The following is a 21,705-nucleotide window of genomic DNA, read 5'->3' on the forward strand; positions in this document are numbered from 1 at the left end:
ATAACAAATGAATACATTTTTGTCCAAATATCACGTCTGTCACAAAATATGGAACCTTGAGACTCAGACCTTTCTGACAATATGTGTTTTGTCAAGATTAGAAAATATTTTGATCATAAATTATGAAACATGACGACGCCCAAAAGGGGAGGAGCCTGCTAAAATAATTTAGAGTACCGTTTCTATGGTAACACAATGTCCAATTTCAAAACAGTTTTCACAGGATGAATTCTGAGATCATAAGCTTTCAAATGATATCTAATTTATGATAACTACTAAAATATGTGATGTAATAAAAAAGGCAATAAAAAGATAATATTATATTTCAGAGGATAATATGTATATTATACTTTTTAGAGGATATTATTTTATAAAAAAAATGATTGACAAATACTAGATTAAATGGTTTATTATGAACTTTTAGCATGAAAACCAAAGTTTCATTTATTAAAAGTGTGTGTCGACTTTTTGTGACAAACGCCAGAAACGCCTGTTATGATGTAGATTTTTTGAGGTGCGCTCTTGTCATAAATTCATCTATTACTGTTGCTGCATAAATTGTAACAAAAAACAATGCTGAAATATCTATTAAGGAGTCAAATCCTCCTTCCATAACATATCATAATCACAGAAAACTGCTATTAGAGTTTCTTTATTCGTCAAAGCTTTGCTTATATCTGATTATTATTAATAATAGAGTCCATTGTTCCCTTTCCATGTCTAAAACCATATGGGGAAAAAGCATTATTCTCGATCTGTAATCATTTTTTCCATAACTTTACCTAGATGTGGCGTTAATGCTATCGGTCTGTAGTTTAAAGGAATACTTGGATCTTTACCTGTTTTTTAATGGGAATTATTACAGCTTCTTTCCATCTCTTAGGTAAAATCCCTTCTTCCCATACCATCCCATAGAATGATTTTAAGAGATTTATCACTTAAAGGAGAACTCCGGTCAATTTTAACATTGAGCTCATTTTTTGTACATTTGGAGAACAACGACATAAAATCGGTGTTGCCTACACCGTGTTATCCTCTTTTTAACATTTGCACCCTGTTGACTTCAATAGGGCAAATTTTAAACCTGCTTTTAGCCTCTTAACATCCTTGATGTGTCATTACAAGTGCACAGCCAATGTGAGTGATTCCTTCAGAGTGAACACGGGTGAATCTGACTACAGTAGATGAGAAAGATATGAATAAAAATTATATTTATTTAGCCAGCGCTCATACCTGTATTTACATTGTTTTTGGTCAAAGTCCACAGTAATCAATTGTCGGGTTCACGCGCATGATCATAGGTAACTAAACATATGCGCGTGAACTCGACAATCGATTTCACTCTGTTCTTGCAGTAACTCATATCCATCATGTTCTTCCTCTAGCTTATCCCAAATCTGCTCATTATACATTTCCTCTGCTTTAGTTCTGTCATCATATTTCTCCCGCATCCTGTATAATTACATTTCATACCATGTTGTTTTCTCTCTTTGAAGATCTGCCATCATCTTCTTCATTTGTTCTCTCTCACTCTTTTGTTGCTGAACTGAGCAGCTCTTGGACTAAAGATCTTCTTTATCAGATCTACTGTGTCCATCTCCTCTCTTGTAAATCTTCCCAAACTCAACACAATGATGAACACATGAGGTCCAGGTGACAACATGGAAATACATTTCAATATTTATTTTAATGCTTGATCATTCGTCAGTGTCGTGTCAAAGAGACCTGGAGTATCAACAACAGTTACTGATCGACCATCAACTTCACCAACTCTCTTTTCACAAACTGTGGTGAATGAATCTAGTCTTAATTCACTGACAAACTCATCTCTTCCCAGAATACTGTTTCCTGTTGCACTCTTCCCATTTCCTGTCTTCCCGATCAGAGCAATCCTCAGACACTCCTGATCATCTTGTTCATCTTAAGCACCTGAAAATCACAGTGGTAGAAAGAAAACTTAGTGAAATGAAGCTCAGAACTTTAAAATTGTTATGTTGAATTGTAGAAGTTGCAGATGAATGCTAATTGATTATGAACTGAAAAAAAACATCAAGTCACTTGCAATAATAATAATGATAATTAAAGCTGCAAGCAGCATTTATCAGGGTTCAAGCATTTTAAGGCCTTTAAGCAGACAAGGCAATTTACTAATGAAATATGTGTTTTTTAAAGCTTTTTAACAGTTATAGCGCCACCTATGATCCGATCTCCATAAAATGTTGCATGCTTGTTCAGAATGCTGAATGAGCATCTGAAAGTGTGTTAAATGATAGAGTACAACTTATCGAAATCCGTATCATGTCACATGGAATCGCTCAATCAGTGTTTCAACTGTGGAAAGACGTCAGTAAAACAGCTTGTAAACAATGTCATGTAATGCCACATTTACCTCAGTTCCACATTCTCTTCCACCTCTCTCTCCTCTTCACCTCTGTTCCATTTCCACCTCATTCTCCTCTTCACCTCTGTTCCATTTCCACCTCCCTCTCCTCTTCACCTCTGTTCCATTTCCACCTCATTCTCCTCTTCACCTCTGTTCCATTTCCACCTCATTCTCCTCTTCACCTCTGTTCCATTTCCACCTCCCTCTCCTCTTCACTTCGGTTCCATTTCCACCTCCCTCTCCTCTTCACCTCTCTGTTCCATTTCCACCTCCCTCTCCTCTTCACCTTTGTTCCATTTCCACCTCCCTCTCCTCTTCACCTCTGTTCCACATTCTCTTCCACCTCCCTCTCCTCTTCACCTCTGTTCCATTTCCACCTCCCTCTCCTCTTCACCTTTGTTCCATTTCCACCTCCCTCTCCTCTTCACCTCTCTCTGTTCCACATTCTCTTCCACCTCCCTCTCCTCTTCACCTCTCTCTGTTCCACATTCTCTTCCACCTCCCTCTCCTCTTCACCTCTGTTCCATTTCCACCTCCCTCTCCTCTTCACCTCTGTTCCACATTCTCTCCCACCTCATTCTCCTCTTCACCTCTGTTCCACATTCTCTCCCACCTCATTCTCCTCTTTACCTCTGTTCCATTTCCACCTCCCTCTCCTCTTCACCTCTGTTCCATTTCCACCTCCCTCTCCTCTTCACCTCTGTTCCACATTCTCTTATACCTCCCTCTCCTCTTCACCTCTCTGTTCCACATTCACTTCCACCTCCCTCTCCTCTTCACCTCTCTGTTCCATTTCCACCTCCCTCTCCTCTTCACCTCTGTTCCATTTCCACCTCCCTCTCCTCTTCACCTCTGTTCCACATTCTCTTATACCTCCCTCTCCTCTTCACCTCTCTGTTCCACATTCACTTCCACCTCCCTCTCCTCTTCACCTCTCTGTTCCATTTCCACCTCCCTCTCCTCTTCACCTTTCTGTTCCATTTCCACCTCCCTCTTCTCTTCACCTCTGTTCCACATTCTCTCCCACCTCATTCTCCTCTTCACCTCTCTGTTCCACATTCACTTCCACCTCCCTCTCCTCTTCACCTCTCTGTTCCATTTCCACCTCCCTCTCCTCTTCACCTTTCTGTTCCATTTCCACCTCCCTCTCCTCTTCACCTCTCTGTTCCATTTCCACCTCCCTCTCCTCTTCACCTCTCTGTTCCATTTCGACCTCCCTCTCCTCTTCACCTTTGTTCCATTTCCACCTCCCTCTCCTCTTCACCTCTCTGTTCCACATTCTCTTCCACCTCCCTCTCCTCTTCACCTGTTCCATTTCCACCTCCCTCTCCTCTTCACCTCTCTGTTCCATTTCCACCTCCCTCTCCTCTTCACCTCTCTGTTCCATTTCGACCTCCCTCTCCTCTTCACCTTTGTTCCATTTCCACCTCCCTCTCCTCTTCACCTCTCTGTTCCACATTCTCTTCCACCTCCCTCTCCTCTTCACCTGTTCCATTTCCACCTCATTCTTCTCTTCACCTCTGTTCCACATTCTCTTCCACCTCATTCTCCTCTTCACCTCTCTGTTCCATTTCCACCTCCCTCTCCTCTTCACCTCTGTTCCATTTCCACCTCCCTCTCCTCTTCACATCTGTTCCACATTCTCTTCCACCTCATTCTCCTCTTCACCTCTGTTCCATTTCCACCTCCCTCTCCTCTTCACCTTTCTGTTCCATTTCCACCTCCCTCTCCTCTTCACCTTTCTGTTCCATTTCCACCTCCCTCTCCTCTTCACCTTTGTTCCATTTCCACCTCCCTCTCCTCTTCACCTCTCTGTTCCACATTCTCTTCCACCTCCCTCTCCTCTTCACCTCTGTTCCATTTCCACCTCATTCTTCTCTTCACCTCTGTTCCACATTCTCTTCCACCTCATTCTCCTCTTCACCTCTCTGTTCCATTTCCACCTCCCTCTCCTCTTCACCTCTGTTCCATTTCCACCTCCCTCTCCTCTTCACCTCTGTTCCACATTCTCTTCCACCTCATTCTCCTCTTCACCTCTCTGTTCCATTTCCACCTCCCTCTCCTCTTCACCTCTGTTCCATTTCCACCTCCCTCTCCTCTTCACCTCTGTTCCACATTCTCTTCCACCTCATTCTCCTCTTCACCTCTCTGTTCCATTTCCACCTCCCTCTCCTCTTCACCTCTGTTCCATTTCCACCTCCCTCTCCTCTTCACCTCTGTTCCACATTCTCTTCCACCTCATTCTCCTCTTCACCTCTCTGTTCCATTTCCACCTCCCTCTCCTCTTCACCTCTGTTCCATTTCCACCTCCCTCTCCTCTTCACCTCTGTTCCACATTCTCTTCCACCTCATTCTCCTCTTCACCTCTCTGTTCCATTTCCACCTCCCTCTCCTCTTCACCTCTGTTCCATTTCCACCTCCCTCTCCTTTTCACCTTTCTGTTCCATTTCCACCTCCCTCTCCTCTTCACCTCTGTTCCACATTCTCTTCCACCTCCCTCTCCTCTTCACCTCTCTTTTCCATTTCCACCTCCCTCTCCTCTTCACCTCTGTTCCACATTCTCTTCCACCTCATTCTCCTCTTCACCTATCTGTTCCATTTCCACCTCCCTCTCCTCTGTTCCACATTCTCTTCCACCTCATTCTCCTCTTCACCTCTCTGTTCCATTTCCACCTCCCTCTCCTCTTCACCTCTGTTCCACATTCTCTTCCACCTCCCTCTCCTCTTCACCTCTCTGTTCCATTTCCACCTCCCTCTCCTTTTCACCTTTCTGTTCCATTTCCACCTCATTCTCCTCTTCACCTCTGTTCCATTTCCACCTCCCTCTCCTCTTCACCTCTGTTCCACATTCTCTTCCACCTCCCTCTCCTCTTCACCTCTCTGTTCCATTTCCACCTCCCTCTCCTCTTCACCTCTCTGTTCCACATTCTCTTCCACCTACTCTGAACAATGCCTGAACTTTGTATTTTGAGCACTTTCTTGCATAGTTTTTTGCCTCGCTTGCTTGAGTCCTCAGTTATAAGTCACTTTGGATAAAAAGCGTCTGCAAAATGACTAAATGTAAACCTCATCTTCACATCTCTTTTCCACATTCTCCTCCAATTCCTCCTCAGTGGTGAGTGGCTTTCCACCTCTGTCTGCACTATTTTTACTCAAAAAGGACACATTGAATAGGTTGGTCAACAGAACTTCAGACCATACTGGACATTTAGTTTTGTGTGGTCTAACTAATAGAACTCCTACCTGATGTCTTCACTGGTCTCATCTGTCCTTGATGCCATCGCCGACCTCCCCTACACTTCGCCCTAAAGTTAGACCTACCTGTTGCCTTCCTCTGTCTTTCCTGATCCACCATCCTCACACCTGAATTAAATGAACTCACTGTTAAATATAGCAGCCTAAATTCAATTCTTAAATCAGCCTAGTGATGGCATCAGATCTGTCGAAAAAGTCCTGGCAGAAAGCGATGCATAAGGATGTAGTGTAACGACGCCCAGTTCCTGGAATGCACTAATTATATGTTGGTTGTACCAGTTTGAAATCAAAATCAATGAAGTGACTTCGACGTCCGGGTTAGCAGTAGCATGAATCTGCCAGCTCTGTGTAGTAATGGTGTTGTGTGATCGAGATCGGCCCATGAGTAAACCGCTGTCTAGTATTGCTCTGAGCTGATAAACTCTCTGCGCTGCGCAGCTCAAACAAGTAGCGTGGTTTCATTCTGCTTTTGTTTGCCGTGTGCCAGGAAAAAAAAAAGGTCGCAAAATGTGACCATTTAGTTGCAGTCTAGAGCCCTGTCTAGTGCTGTATTTCTGCTTTACATGAGCGGGAGCGCCACCTACTGTCAGAGCGAATTTGTGTTTTTTTTGCATTGATCTGAACTGACATAATAGACATTCCTGTCGGTTGAACACAAGTTAATAGATATCAATCAACAAAGTGTCCTGTGCTCACCACACACCGGCTATAGGTGGAGAGGAGAGATTTGGCTATAGGGTGATGTGTGGCTAACTTACACAGAAGAGCTTTGTTTCTTAGCACATGAAAATAAAATACTTACCGTGATCTCAGACTGTGTTTAAGTGGTTTCTCCAGTGTGGATCTTCATGTGTAGATTCAGGTGACTTTTAATAGAGAAACTCTTCCCACACTGATCACACGCGTACAGCTTCTCTCCAGTGTGGATCCTCTCATGTCTTTTCAGATGTACTGATCGACTGAATCTCTTGTCACAGTGTGAACACTTGTAAGGTTGTTCTCCAGTGTGGATCATCTCATGTGTTTTCAGAGTTGATGAATGACTGAATCTCTTGTCACAGTGTGAACACTTGTAAGGTTGTTCTCCAGTGTGGATCATCTCATGTGTTTTCAGAGTTGATGACTGACTGAAACTCTTGTCGCAGTGTGAACACTTGTAAGGTTTCTCTCCAGTGTGGATCATCCCATGTCTTTTCAGAGATGATGAATGACTGAATCTCTTGTCACAGTGTAAACACTTGTAAGGTTTCTCTCTAGTGTGGATCATCTCATGTGATTTCAGAGATGATGGCTGCCTGAATATCTTGTCGCAGTGTGAACACTTGTAAGGTTGTTCTCCAGTGTGGATAATCTCATGTGTTTTCAGAGATGATAAATGACTGAATCTCTTGTCGCAGTGTGAACACTTGTAAGGTTGTTCTCCAGTGTGGATTCTCTCATGTGTTTTCAGATAGAATGACTCCCTGAATCTCTTGTCACAGTGTGAACACTTGTAAGGTTTCTCTCCAGTGTGGATCATCTCATGTGTTTTCAGAGAGAATGACTGACTGAATCTCTTGTCGCAGTGTGAACACTTGTAAGGTTGTTCTCCAGTGTGGATTCTCTCATGTGTTTTCAGAGATGATGAATTCCTGAATCTCTTGTCACAGTGTGAACACTTGTAAGGTTTTTCTCCAGTGTGGATTCTCTGGTGCAGTTTTAAACTGTTTGCTGTAGTAAAAGTCTTCTCACACTCAAAGCACATGTACTCTGTCACAACAGTATGAATTTTCTGATGTTTATGTAAATACAGCAGAAGTGAAAAACTCTTTCCACACACAGAACATGAATGTGGCTTCTCCTTAGTATGAACTGTCAGGTGTGTCTTCAGGACTGATGTACTAGGAAATGTTCTGCCACATTGATCACATGAGAACGACTTCTCTTCGGTGTGGATCCTCATGTGACGCTCAATATTTTGTTTGGTTGTGAAACTCTTTCCACACTGAGTGCAGGTGAAAGATTTCTTGGCTCTTCTTTCCTTTAAAAATGTCAGTTCTCCACTCTCTTCCTTCACTTCACTCAGTTCTTCAGTCTCCTCCTTCACTTCAATCAGTTCTTCACTCTCCTCCTTCACTTCACTCTCCTCCTTCACTTCACTCAGTTCTTCACTCTCCTCCTTCACTTCCATCAGTTCTTCACTCTCCTCCTTCACTTCACTCAGTTCTTCAATCTCCTCCTTCACTTCACTCAGTTCTTCACTCTCCTTCACTTCACTCAGTTCTTCACTCTCCTTCACTTCACTCAGTTCTTCACTCTCCTCCTTCACTTCACTCAGTTCTTCACTCTCCTCCTTCACTTCACTCAGTTCTTCACTCTCCTCCTTCACTTCACTCAGTTCTTCACTCTCTTCCTTCATTTCCATCAGGTCTGACAGGAAAGAAAAAAATATTAAATGTAATTTTCAGTACATCAAAATAATTAACCGAGAGAAATATAAAGTGAAAGGACATGAAAGTGAGCCCTAATGTAATGGTAGAAAGGGGCAAGGAACCGAAAAACTCCATCAGGTGACCTAATGGAGAAAAAAAAAACCTTGGGAGAACCCAGGCTCAGTCGGGGCCAGTTCTCCTCTGGCGTTTATGAACTAGAGGTCGGATTTAACTGTAAGATTAAAAGTATTAAATGAATGCCTGGCTGAAGAGATGCGTCTTTAATCTAGTTTTAAACTGGGAGAGCGAGTCTGCTCTCCCTCCTTTGGTGGATCTGGATATCCTGGGTATATGACCAAAAGCCTCGAATTTAGTGATCTTAAAGAGCGCGATGGATTATAGGGCGATAGAAGATCCGTTAAAGGTGAACTAAGTAACTTTTTTACCTTAACAGAACAGCTTTGGAGTCATTGTAATGGTTATATTACTGATTTCGGGTTGAATGGTGGTCGTCTCGCACCCCCCTGGTGCCTGTGAGCCGCAAAACCACCCTTGCAACTTTGGGCTGGCGGGCCGCCGGCCTCAGTGTTAGGAAGTATCGTGTGATATCAGGTCTCGCGAGGTAACAAATTGCTTTACGGCACTGCACGCATACACGCCCCCACCCATCCGGCTAGCTATAAGAACAAGGTAACGCTATTGAGTTCTTCAAGTTTTCGTAATGGCTAAACATGTAAAAAAGAAGCAGAAAGCTAGGAAATCTTTGTCAGAGGACCAAAGAAAGAGGAAACGGGAGACTGACCAAGCGTGAAGTCAGACTAGAATTAATATTGGACCGGCTTTTTCAGAATGGAGAGAACAGAAAGAAACCGAAGCCTGCAAAACCGACGCTGACCTGGCCTTCTTGCTGTTGCACTTGTATCTTTAGAATAAACTGTGTTTAATGTTTGAATTTCTTGTAATTTTGACCTCAGGATGTTTGCTATTGTCTGTTTAGGTTTTTATATGGTCGCTGTCTGTTACGTACGGGCTTACTAGTACGCTAGATACTGTAACTTAGATGTTAGCATTTTCATTAGTAAACAAACGTGTTTTCTGTAGTGTTTTGTCCATTCCTCTATCAGGTTTTATTTGTGTTACTGAGATCGCCTATAAATCGATATTAAATTCTTCAAATTATGCTTTAGTTTAGCTTGCCGTCTGCCTCAGAATTAGTAACGTTATATGTTGCATGTTCACAGATCTATGTTAGCTAGCAATACAACTTATGAAATTTCAAACCAAACGTTATGAACGAATAAATTATAGCCTTATACCATAGTACGTATTCTTGCAAAATAAATAAACAAACTAGCTGGCTACGTGTTTGACTTTGTTTGGTCAATCGTTATGATGGACAACTCGGATCACCGTCAAAATTCTAAAAGAATGTGTAACATTTATTTTGATAATGCATAACCTAAGTAGCTATAGCTATAGTCTAAACTAAAAATAAATAAATAGCGGAGATATTTCTTATAGTATTGTTTTTCGCCATAATGTTACTGATTACGTTTGGCAACACTATAAAAATATACACTATCTCAACATTTATATGATATTCTTCTGAGAATCATACTTCAGTTGACATGGCTCCGTTTGTTCGCCGGCTTCTCTGAAAACAAACGCACATGGCCTGAGCGAGATGGGAGGGGGGATAGTTGACAACGAGTTTACGACAGTTTTCTCAAAAATATATATACTCCGACACTGTAGGGGGAGCTCGAGAGAGAAACCTGCGAGAAAACAGCCAGTCTTACTGAGCGCTGCTTTAAATAGACTGGAGCTAAGCCGTTTAGAGCTTCATAAGTCAGTAGCAATACCTTATAACTAGATGTACCGCATGGCGGTACAAAATATGACCGCCGCTCAGGCCTGCACTGGCTTTCCACAAAAATAAATGACGTGGAGTAATTTGGCTGTATTGCGTGTTTATGTATATACCTAAAAAAAGTAGTAGTATGTGCATGTCTGTCTGTGTGTTTGTGTGTGTTTGTGTATGTGTGTGTCTGTGTGTGTGTGTATGTGTCTGTGCGTGTATGTATGTGTGCGTACATGTGTGCATATATGTGTGCATACATGTGTGCGCGTGTGTGTTTGTGTGTGTGTGTCTGTGCATGTGGATTTGTATGTGTGTGTATGGGTGTGTGTCTGTGCATGCTTGCATTTGTTTGTATTCCTGCATGTGTGTGTGTGACAGTATCATGTGTGCGTACGTGTGCATACATGTGTGCGCGTGTGTGTTTGTGTGTGTGTGTCTGTGCATGTGGATTTGTATGTGTGTGTATGGGTGTGTGTCTGTGCGTGTGGATGTCAGTGTGTGTGCATGCTTGCATTTGTTTGTATTCCTGCATGTGTGTGTGTGACAGTATCATCCTAAACCAGCAACCCTTCGCTCAACAGCACCATCTACAGGCCGATGAGTGTACAGTCACTAAATGTGCACATAAATGAATTTATTTTATACCCCCCCATGGATGAAATTCTACGAAACTTAGCAGAGGATACCCCCAGAGGATGTCAAGTTAATCATACACATGAAATATGGTGCAGTTCTGAACATCTCCACTGAAGATAGGGGCGATTAAAGCAGAATAATATTGCATTTTCATTTTTTATGGGAGGGGCGCAAATCACAAATGAGTGATTATGGGCTAGGTTGATGTGGGCCCTTAAGACCAACATACCATAAAAATTTCTTCATCCTCGGTGCCACGGTTCAGGTAGTTATTTAGGAAAAACTGCATTTTTTGGGGTTTGGGGGGGCCCAGCGCGGGACCAAACGAAATTTTTCCGTAGAAGTGTAGTGAGGCTACATGCCCACCGAATTTCATGTTCCCCGGTGCTTCGGTGTCCCTGGTATCGTTGACGAAAAATGTACGGGGGCCCCAGCGCGGGGGGGGAAGTGGCCCCCGGGGACCAAACGAAATTTTTCCGTAAAAGTCTAGTAGACCAACATACCATAAAAATTTCTTCATCCTCGGTGCCACGGTTCAGGTAGTTATTTAGGAAAAACTGCATTTTTTTGGGTTTGGGGGAGCCCAGTGCGGGGGGGGAGTGGCCCCCGGGGACCAAACGAAATTTTTCCGTAGAAGTGTAGTGGGGCTACATGCCCACCGAATTTCATGTTCCCGGTGCTTCGGTGTCCCTGGTATCGTTGACGAAAAATGTACGGGGGCCCCAGCGCGGGGGGGGAAGTGGCCCCCGGGGACCAAACGAAATTTTTCCGTAAAAGTCTAGTAGACCAACATACCATAAAAATTTCTTCATCCTCGGTGCCACGGTTCAGGTAGTTATTTAGGAAAAACTGCATTTTTTTGGGTTTGGGGGGGCCCAGCGCGGGGGGGGGGAGTGGCCCCCGGGGACCAAACGAAATTTTTCCGTAGAAGTCTAGTGGGGCTACATGCCCACCAAATTTCATGTTCCCCGGTGCTTCGGTGTCCCTGGTATCGTTGACGAAAAATTCAGTTAGAGGATAGGAAAAAAAAACAAAAAAAAAACACCTTTGACAATCCCTATATGACCGCTTTCGCTAGCGGCGGTCATAATAATACGGAACTTTATAGGTAACCAATGCAGTGATGATAAAATTGGTGTTATATGATCATATTTTCTTGATCTAGTTAGAACTCTAGCGGCGGCATTTTGGACTAACTGTAGCTTGTTTATTGAGGATGCAGGACAACCGGCTAATAAAGCATTACGCCCGTTTCACACATAATCCGTGTGCAGTGCGTGTGCGGTGCGGGTTGCAGTCCGTATGCAGTGCAGGAGCAGCACATGCAATAGTGCTTTCACATATGCTGTGTTTGCAGTGCGTAACTGATCCGCTGCTGTAGGCTATAACACATATACATACTCGCTATTTGTATTTCAAATCCAGAAGTTATCAGCAACTTTTATTTAAAAAAAGTTTTTTTTGTCAGCATTGCAATTCTCTTTGTACACCTATACACTCTTTAATAGACGTATTCACGTTTAAACACAATTTAAACAACATATTATTAAATGCATTACTTCTATATAATTATATATTAAGTTGCTCAAGCAAGTGGTAAAATATTTTACCATGTACAAATATTAAAATCGAATAGCCTACATTTTAATTTAAAACTTAAAATTGACAAAAACAGCAGACTCATACCTTTTCTTTTGCATAATTTAAATCTTTATACAATAAACCTTGCATGTCACAAAGAACTTGTTTTTCCACCTCCACGAATGAGACGAGTGTTGTTCATTATGCCTTGTTGAAGTAAATTGTATTTTCCCTTGATTTACCCGCGGTCTTAACGTCTCAGCATTGCGATTATCTTTGTACACATACTCTTTAATAAACGTATGCACGTTTAAACACAATTGCAACGGTAGCCTATTATTCAATGCATTACTTCTACTTAAGTTGCTCAAGCATGTGGTCAAATATTTAACCATGTAGGCTACTTATATTAAAATCGCAAACATTTTAAATTAAAACTTTAAATTGATAAGAACAGCCGATTCTCATGCCTTTTCTTTTTCATTTAAATTTTAATACAATAAATCTTGCATGCCACAACTTGTTTTTCCACCTCCACGAATGTGACATGTGTTGTTCATTATGTCGCCTTGAGGTAAATAGTAGCTTTCCTTGCTTTACCAAAAACGTAGTAGGCCTATTTAATTAAATACATTTATGGTGAGATTTACTACATTTTATTTCATTAATCGCATTTATGGTGAAATTTCTACATTTTCAGGTCAATCTGTGTTCATTTTGACCACGAAACATGCGCTGTCACTTTAATTCAGCGTTTGCAGCACAGCAAAAATAGACTCGGTGCGGAAACGATCTCTGCACTGCTGTATACGCACCGCAACTGGAACGGATCGCCGGACTGCAACCGCGTGCAGTGTGAAAGCTCTAACCTGTTAACATGGGTACGGAAAAAAATACGCACCGCATACGCACTGCAAACGGAGTATGTGTGAAACGGGCGTTACAGTAATCAGTCTCAGGGTCTTGAATGCATGAACTAACTTTTCTGCATCATAAACTGATAGCATGTTACGTAGCTTAGCAATGTTTCTAAGGTGGAAAAAGGCTGTTCTTGTAACATATGAAATATGATTTTCAAAAGACAGGTTGCAGTCTAATATAACACCCAGGTATTTTACTGTAGAGGATAAAGTAACAGGACATCCTACGATGTTAAAGTTGTAGTGTGAGAGGTTTTGTGGGTGTTTTTTTAAACCGATGATTAGTACCTCTGTCTTGTCTGGATTTAATAAAAGAACATTACGCGTCATCCAATCTTTTATATCTTTAACACACTCTGTCAATTTGGATAATTTAGCGTTTTCATCCGGCCGTGATGAAATATATATTTGAGTGTCATCAGCATAACAATGGAAACTAATTCCATGTTTCCTTATGATATTTCCAAGTGTAACCAGTATAATTTTGTAGTCGATCTAAGAGTATTGTGTGATCTATAGTATCAAACGCAGCACTAAAAGGCAAGTGAATGGTGACGAATTGATAATTTGCATCTGCCATCTTTTATTGTCATCTGGAGATATACAGTCCCCTCAAAAAGTATTGGAACAGTGGCAATTCCTTTCATTTTTCTGTAGACTGAAAATATTTGGGTTTGACATCAAAAGAAGAATATGAGGGTAGAGATCAACATTTCAGCTTTTATTTCCAGGTATTTACATCTGGATGTGATACACAACTTAGAAGATATAACCTTTTGTTTGAACTCACCCATTGCTCATGTGACCAAAAGTATCAGAACATGTGACTGGCAGGTGTGTTTTGTTGCCCTGGTGTGTCCTATTACATTGATTATTCAAACAAATAGCACTGAATGTCTGCTGAATGTCTGTTTCAGATTTTGGTTTTGCCTGTGCAGACTGCATTTATAGTCAGACGTGTAACCAACATAAAAACCAGAGAGCTGTCCATGGGTGAAAAACAAGCAATAGTGAAGCTAAGATAAAATGGAAAATCAATCAGAGCCATTGCACAAACATTGGCCATAGCCAGTACAACCATTTGGAATGTCCTGAGGAAGAAAGAAACCTCTGGTATACTAAGTAACAGACCTCGAAAGGGTAGACCAAGGAAAACATCAGCAGTTGACTACAGAAACATTGTGAGAGCTGTAAAGAAAGACCCTAAAAAACTGTTAGTGACATCAGCAACAACCTCCAGAGGGCAGGAGTGAAGGTATCACAATCTACTGTTCGCAGAAGACTTCATGAACAAAAGTACAGAGGCTACACCAGAAGATGCAAACATTTCATTAGCAAGAAGAATATGAAGGCCCGGCTGGAATTTGCCAAAAAGAACAGAGACAAGCCTCAAACATTCTGGGGCAAAGTTGTATGGACTGATGAGACAAAGATGAACCTTTACCAAAGTGATGGAAAGGCTAAAATTTGAAGAAAAAAAAAAGATCATCTCATGACCCCAAACTAGGGGTGTGTGATTTGACGATTTTTGATTGTGGACGATTAAAATGTCTCCACGATCTGCTTTTGAAGAAATATCATAGAGTCGCGCATTATATCAGTTCTGGCGCCTCTGTCAACAACATACTAAACAACGCAACATATATTCACATAAAATGTTAACGCAGCGGAACGGGACACTAACAGTTCACAAAAGTTCATAATTTGCATGTGCTTTAATGCCTTGTCGGTTAAACATTTAATTTGTGTGCTGATGCGCTGAATGTGGCTATCCAAACAGCAGCTTGTCCCCATTGACTTACATAGGAGAAAAATATAGTCACTGGGGTACATCAACTCTGTTTGGATACCCACATTCTTCCAAATAACTTTTATTTTCAACAGGAGAAAGAAATGTATTCGAGTGAGATAAACTTATTGAGTAAATTATGACAATTTGAATTTTTAGAACAACTATCCCTTTAAATGTTAAAACAACAAAATGCAAAGAGAAAATCACTCACTGCTCTTGACTGATAACTTTAATAGCAGCTTTAATAAGTATCAATGTATAATTTATACAGTGAAGTCTGTTTTGTTTTATTTTCATATTTGTTCATTTAATTACTTTCTTCAATGCTACTGTTAAATACATATAAATATATATATCCATCCATCCATCTTCCGCTTATCCGGGCCCAGACTTCCCTCTCCCTAGACACTTCCTCTAGCTCTTCCGGGGGGACACAGAGGTGTTCCCAGGCCAGCCGGGAGACATAATCCCTCCAGCGTGTACTAGGTCTTCCCCGGGGTCTCCTCCCGGTGGGACATGCCCGGAACACCTTCCTGGGAAGGCGTCCAGGAGGCATCCGGAACAGATGCCCGAGCCACCTCAGCTGGCCCCTCTCGATGTGGAGGAGCAGTGGCTCTCTCTGAGCTCCTCCCGAGTGACTGAGCTTCTCACCCTATCTCTAACGGATCGCCCAGCCACCCTGCGGAGAAAGCTCATTTCGGCCGCCTGTATCCGGGATCTTGTCCTTTCGGTCATGACCCAAAGCTCATGACCATAGGTAAGAGTAGGAACGTAGATTGACCAGTAAATCGAGAGCTTCACCTTGCGGCTCAGCTCCTTCTTCACCACGACAGACCAGTACATCGACCGCATTACTGCAGAAGCTGCACCGATCCGTCTGTCAATCTCCCGTTCCATCCTTCCCTCACTCGTGAACAAGACCCCAAGATACTTGAACTCCTCCACTTGAGGCAGGAACTCTCCACCAACCTGAAGTGGGCAAGCCACCCTTTTCCAAATGAGGACCATGGCCTCGGATTTGGAGGTGCTGATTCTCATCCCAGCCGCTTCACACTCGGCTGCAAACCGTCCCAGTGCATGCTGGCAGGTCCTGGTCTGATGGGGCCAGCACGACAACATCATCCGCAAAGAGCAGAGATGATATCGCGTTGTTCCCAAACCCGACCCCCTCCGGCACCTGACTGCGCCTAGAAATTCTGTCCATAAAAATTATGCACAGAACCACCGACAAAGGGCAGCCCTGCTGGAGTCCAACACGCACCGGAACAAGTCTGACTTACTGCCGGCAATGCGAACCAAGCTCTTAGCAAAGGGCCCCGGACCCCATACTACAGGAGCACCCTCCACAGGCCGTTGCGAGGGACACAGTCGAATGCCTTCTCCAAATCCACAAAGCACATGTGGACTGGTTGGGCAAACTCCCATGATCCCTCCAGCACCCTGTAGAGGGTATAGAGCTGATCCAGTGTTCCACGACCGGGACGAAAAACCACACTGTTCCTCCTGAATCCGAGGTTCTACTATCGGCCGGATTCTCCTCTCCAGTACCCTGGCATAGACTTTCCCGGGGAGGCTGAGAAGTGTGATAACATGGTCATACATGGGCTAATTTTGTAGTCGATCTAAGAGTATTTGATCTATAGTGTCGAACGCAGCACAAATGAAAAAAAAAAATCTTTTTTCAACATTGATAATAATGAGAAATGTTTCTTGATCATCATATCAGAATGATTTCTGAAGTACATAATTTTAAAATTAAAGCTACAATATGTATTTTTTTTCACCGCTAGGGGTCGCTATCCTGTGACGAGCTGAATGATGGGATTTGCTGTCAAGCTAATGGATCTAATAATGTTAATGGATGAGTGAAAACATTGATGTTTTTATCATGACTGTGGTATAAATCTGGGGGCTGTTCCATAAACCAAGATTAGAGTATAAGCCAGGCTTATTTCGGTTAGTCAGGCTTATTTTTGGTAGATTCGGTTTCATAAATCAAACTTAAAAAAGTTCAAACTCAGTTACCCTGGCAACTTATGCTGGGAAACTAGCCTGGTCCAGGGCAGGCTAACTGTCAGGCTAAGCCTCAGTTGTTACACAGATCCTCTAACACTGACCAACAAGAACACAATGATATTACCACTTACACTCTCTCATACCATTATTGGACTTTATTAACCATTATTAGTCCAAAAATAAACGCACAGTATACAGAAAATCAACTTAAATAAGGCTACTATGATAAATTAGACAATATAGACTTATGAATACATTTCTCTCTGGTTTGTTTGGCAGCTGTAGTACATGTTTATGATTATTAGAAGAACATTAGAACACAATCTAAAAAAAAGCTTTGTAAAGCAGAAGTTAAAATCACAAAATTAAAAATAATTACAAAAGCACAGTATGAATTTTAACTAAGATGAATCTGAGCTTAGTAATTGACAGTATATTAGCCTACATTTGAATATATCATAAAAATACACTTGTAGGTTTAAAACTCTAAATAAGGCACATCTAATGTCCAAATAACAAATATTTTAGTATATATATATATGTACTTTATTATGTCTTTCAATTCATACACATTTAACACAATTATACAAATTGACAGTTCCTGTAAAGACATCATATTTTCCCCCAATAAATATTCCTTATTTTTCCTTTTCCTTTTTTTCTTTTGTGATAATACCCACCAACACACATGATTAGAACAATAACCAAGAAGTACATAGTTAGACACTTTTACATATGATTTAAGGGGGAAAAGACAAAAAAACAATAAATAAATATTAATAAAAATGTAAAATTCACATATTTATATCAAACTCTTATAATGACACATAATTCCTAATAGTTATTCATTAATATTATTTGAATATCAAATATTCAATATAAAATAAGCAAATAAATAAAATAACAAATAACTAGCCTAGAAATAAAAGGGAGGGAGGGTTATATAAAAATGTAGTTTAATATATATATATAGTATAATATAAATGTAGACTAATATATATTCCTTTATTTTATGGAATATTCTTTGATTTTAGAGTTGCACATATCTTTTCAAAATGTATACATTTGCTCTTAATTTCATGTTATCCTCTTTATAATGTAAAGTACATTAAGAATATATTATATTATATGTATAATATATAAAAAATACATTCTAGAAACTAAATCTAACCACTCAAACTGGGGATTCTTGCTTTATCCAAAAAAATATTGCATTAAAAGCTGTAATTCTCAGCATTCTAAATAAATATGCATCATATTTATTAAGTACCATAGGTCCTATACCCAAAACTATATTTTGTATCTTTATATATTTCGTTTCTTAAAAAAAAATCTTCCCATTAGGCTACTTCTGTTCACTGAAGTACTTCTGTTCGCTAGAAGTTCACTGCAACTTATCCAACATCCTAAAGATAAATTATTATAATTAGAAGATATTTCTAGTGTTATAAAATATCGCATATTAATTTTCCAAGCAAAATGTATATTTTAGTCAGAATTATTGCGCTCCTATTTGCCGCGCATGCGCGCAGCGGCGCTCGTTCAATATGAAGATTAGCAGTAAAATGGATACATTTGCTCGACTTTCTAACATTTACAGATGGAGAATATAACTGTAAAATGTAAGTTTTGCACTGAGGAAAAAAAAAACATGTCACAAACGCATAAAACAGCACAAAATATAGGCTGTTTGATGGTGGATCGATTTGATCCACGATCGACCTCTAGGGCTGCTTCAGAAACGCGTGCACAAGCAATTATCTAGACTTGATAAACCTGGATCAAATTAGTGAGATTGCGTGAACTTCAATTACCTTTTATGGAACCACTTAAGCCCCAACTTATTTGTTAGGCTCATTCAAGTCCGGTTTTAGAGTTTAATCCCCGCTTTTCTAAGTGGCTTTTATGGAACAGCCCCCAGGTCACGATTGCTAATAATAGACAGATATCACACGCGAGTCCCGCGGATATAAAGGAATAAGGACACTTCCTTCTACCGAACTTCCCGCAAGTGCTCACACAGGTCAGTTCATCAGACGAATTAAATTTGAGGAAACGCAGCGCTGTTTCACTGGGTCTAACGTTACACTATCACACTAAACTGCATTTGAGAGAGGTTAAAGTTATAATGTTATTCTATGTGTTAGTTCGTTTGCTATATTCAATTCAATTCAATTCAAATTTATTTGTATAGCGCTTTTCACAATACATATTGTTTCAAAGTGCTTTGAAACAATATGTATTGTGAAAAGCGCTATACAAAGCTGCTCAGCTTTACAGAAAGTGCATTTCAGAAATGTACATAGAAAAATACAGTTAGTTAAACATGCATTAATTTATGGCATAAATGTACATAGAAAAAAAATACATAGAAATGTACATAGAAAACTACAGTTAGTTAAACATGCATTAATTTAGGGCATAAACATATCGCCAGCGTCGAGTATATGAGACTAGCAGTAAGCTAGATCAACATTAGAATAACATGATCATATTCTAACTAGTGGTGGGCCGTTATCGGCGTTAACGCGCTGCGTTAACGCGAGACTCTTATCGCGCGATAAAAAAAAATATCGCCGTTAATCTATTCCCCAAGTTGGGTTGGGAGATTGCTCTATACTACACAGACTATGATGACGCGCGGCCGCGAGGTAAACCCGCGGCTGCAACGAATATTCGTCGTCATCTTACCGGTAAGTAGACACAGCTGAAAGTGAAAGCTGGTGAAAAAGATCATGCAACATCCATTATTTGGACTTGGTTCGGATTTAAGCCGTCCGACAATCAGCAGCAAACTATAGAGAGAGTGTGTGGAGTGACAGTTCGGTAAATTAACACACGACTAATCCGTTCTACCACCTCAAATTCAAAACGAAACATGATATCACTGAATACCAGCGTGCGCGTATTATTCCCAATATATCTTAGTGGTGTAACGTTAACACATAATCTCTGTCTACGCCCGATTTTAAGAATCGTCGTTGTGTTTCTTTTTAACTGAAAAGACATCAGTTAGACAATATTCTAACTTTAAATTCGGGGTTTCATAAACTCCAAGCCATAATAAACATTAGACCTACTTAAGTCTCTGCAGCTAGTGTACTTAAATTTTATTTATCTGCAAAATTATGTTGTATACTTACAGTTTTGCACAATATATGTTCTCAAATACACCCTTTAAAAAAAAAATACTTTTAGCAGTTGTTTAGCAGGGTCTGTGTAACCTGTTCTGAAATGGTTTTATTATAATATACTGTATATCGTTATCGCAAGAGGCTGCAATGTATATCACAATATAGATTTTACGTCCATATCGCCCATCCCTAATTGATAGCCTATAGTAGTTGATAATAACATAGGCCTACCTAATGTTGCCTACGGACGGTAACAGTACAGTAGTAACCTTTTACAGTCTTAAGTAGGACAGCTTTCTCAAGCAGTTTGTGATGCATTTTGGAAACAGGAGATGAGCCCCTGGTCTAATGCGCCACCTGGCTTGAGAAACCCGTTCTCAAAGACTTACTTTTATAGTCATTATTTGGGTAGCACACATATTCTGAATGCCTTCGGCAGAATTCAAATGAGCCATTTTAATCTAGATTCATTTCAAAATTAATGTAGATTAATCTAAATTAAAAAAAATAATCTATGCCCACCTCTAATTCTAACATTTCATCATGTTGAGCTTTATATCATTAATTAGGTTAACATTATGCTCACCTGTCTAATAAAGAATGTTCAAGAGCGGTGTCGCTGTCAAGTCATAACTCGTGAAGCTCTGTCGAGTCCAGGTTAGTCGCGGACGCTAGCTGATATTGCCAAAACGCCATGCTGATATTGAGCCTCATTTTAGTTTTAGTCCTTTTTCGTTCCATAGTCTGCTTGCCATGGTCCATAATGTTTGAACGAAACAAGAACAGCGTGCCGCTAAACGTTACACACTACGCGGTTGCCTACGTCTGTCGCCATGGTTACGGCATGTCTATGGCAGCACGAGCGGAAACCGAGGATAGCGCGGATATTGCGTCAGTGACAGGTGACATTTTTCAAAATTTTAAAGACTTTTGTGATATTGTAAGTACACAACTGCAGGAAATACACACTGTGCAAAAAAAATCTTACATACTGTACCTTTAATTGAGAACACACACACACACAAAACATATATACACAAAGCACTATTGTTATTCTTACACAACAACATTATGGAAGAAGCTGGATGATCATTTTGCTCATCCACCAACACAATATGCAAATTATATGTTTATTGCATTATGATCCTGTATGCTCAGCCATACATTCAGCTTTTCTATAATGTTCAGGATTTTACACACATTTACAGGTTTTAGCATTGAGGTCTTATTGTTTGTGGGGGTGCTGCTGCTGTACTTATTTGCTTTATATAATCCAGATGTATTTCTAATATTATGACCACCTCATGTATGTAAACAGGGCTGACAGAAAAACTATGAAGTGCAACATCACATTATTTAACTATGACCTCAGGGTTTAATTTACACATTTCTGACTGCTAGCGAACAGTAGTGAAGTGTTGGTCACTAAGTTGTAGTTAACTATTCTCTTCCATTAAATACTAACTAAAGCTGGCTACATAAAACACAACTACTGCCTAGATTCATGAGAGGACGGCTGAAGTGTTTAAAAGTGAAATATACAGTAAATTCATCAACTTACCAGCGCGCGTGCTTCGTAAACACTGGAAATGAATGAATGGTTCAGTGCTGGAGCTGTAGGTGTTTGCTAGAACTACTATCGGCTGCTCCCGCTCATTCATAGCTCCGCGACACGCGTCACTTCCGCATTCCTCAGGTCTTCTTCTTCTTCTACGG

The 21,705-nt window shown here is 40.7% G+C and overlaps 1 protein-coding gene across 1 annotated transcript; it reads right to left on the reverse strand.

Moving 5' to 3' along the window:
- Positions 1-512: 512 nt before the first annotated feature.
- Positions 513-21,695, reverse strand: LOC311088338 (uncharacterized protein). The gene is made up of 3 exons (XM_084122319.1): positions 21,551-21,695; positions 6,441-8,047; positions 513-1,929 (listed from the first exon to the last, which is right to left on the reverse strand). The coding sequence occupies exons 1-2, from the start codon at positions 21,648-21,650 to the stop codon at positions 6,459-6,461; spliced, it is 1,689 nt and encodes a 562-aa protein (XP_083978445.1). The 5' UTR covers positions 21,651-21,695; the 3' UTR covers positions 513-1,929; positions 6,441-6,458.
- Positions 21,696-21,705: the final 10 nt, after the last annotated feature.

This window comes from Abramis brama (genome assembly GCF_963993115.1).
Source record: "Abramis brama genome assembly, chromosome: 1".
Lineage (NCBI taxonomy): Eukaryota > Metazoa > Chordata > Actinopteri > Cypriniformes > Leuciscidae > Abramis > Abramis brama.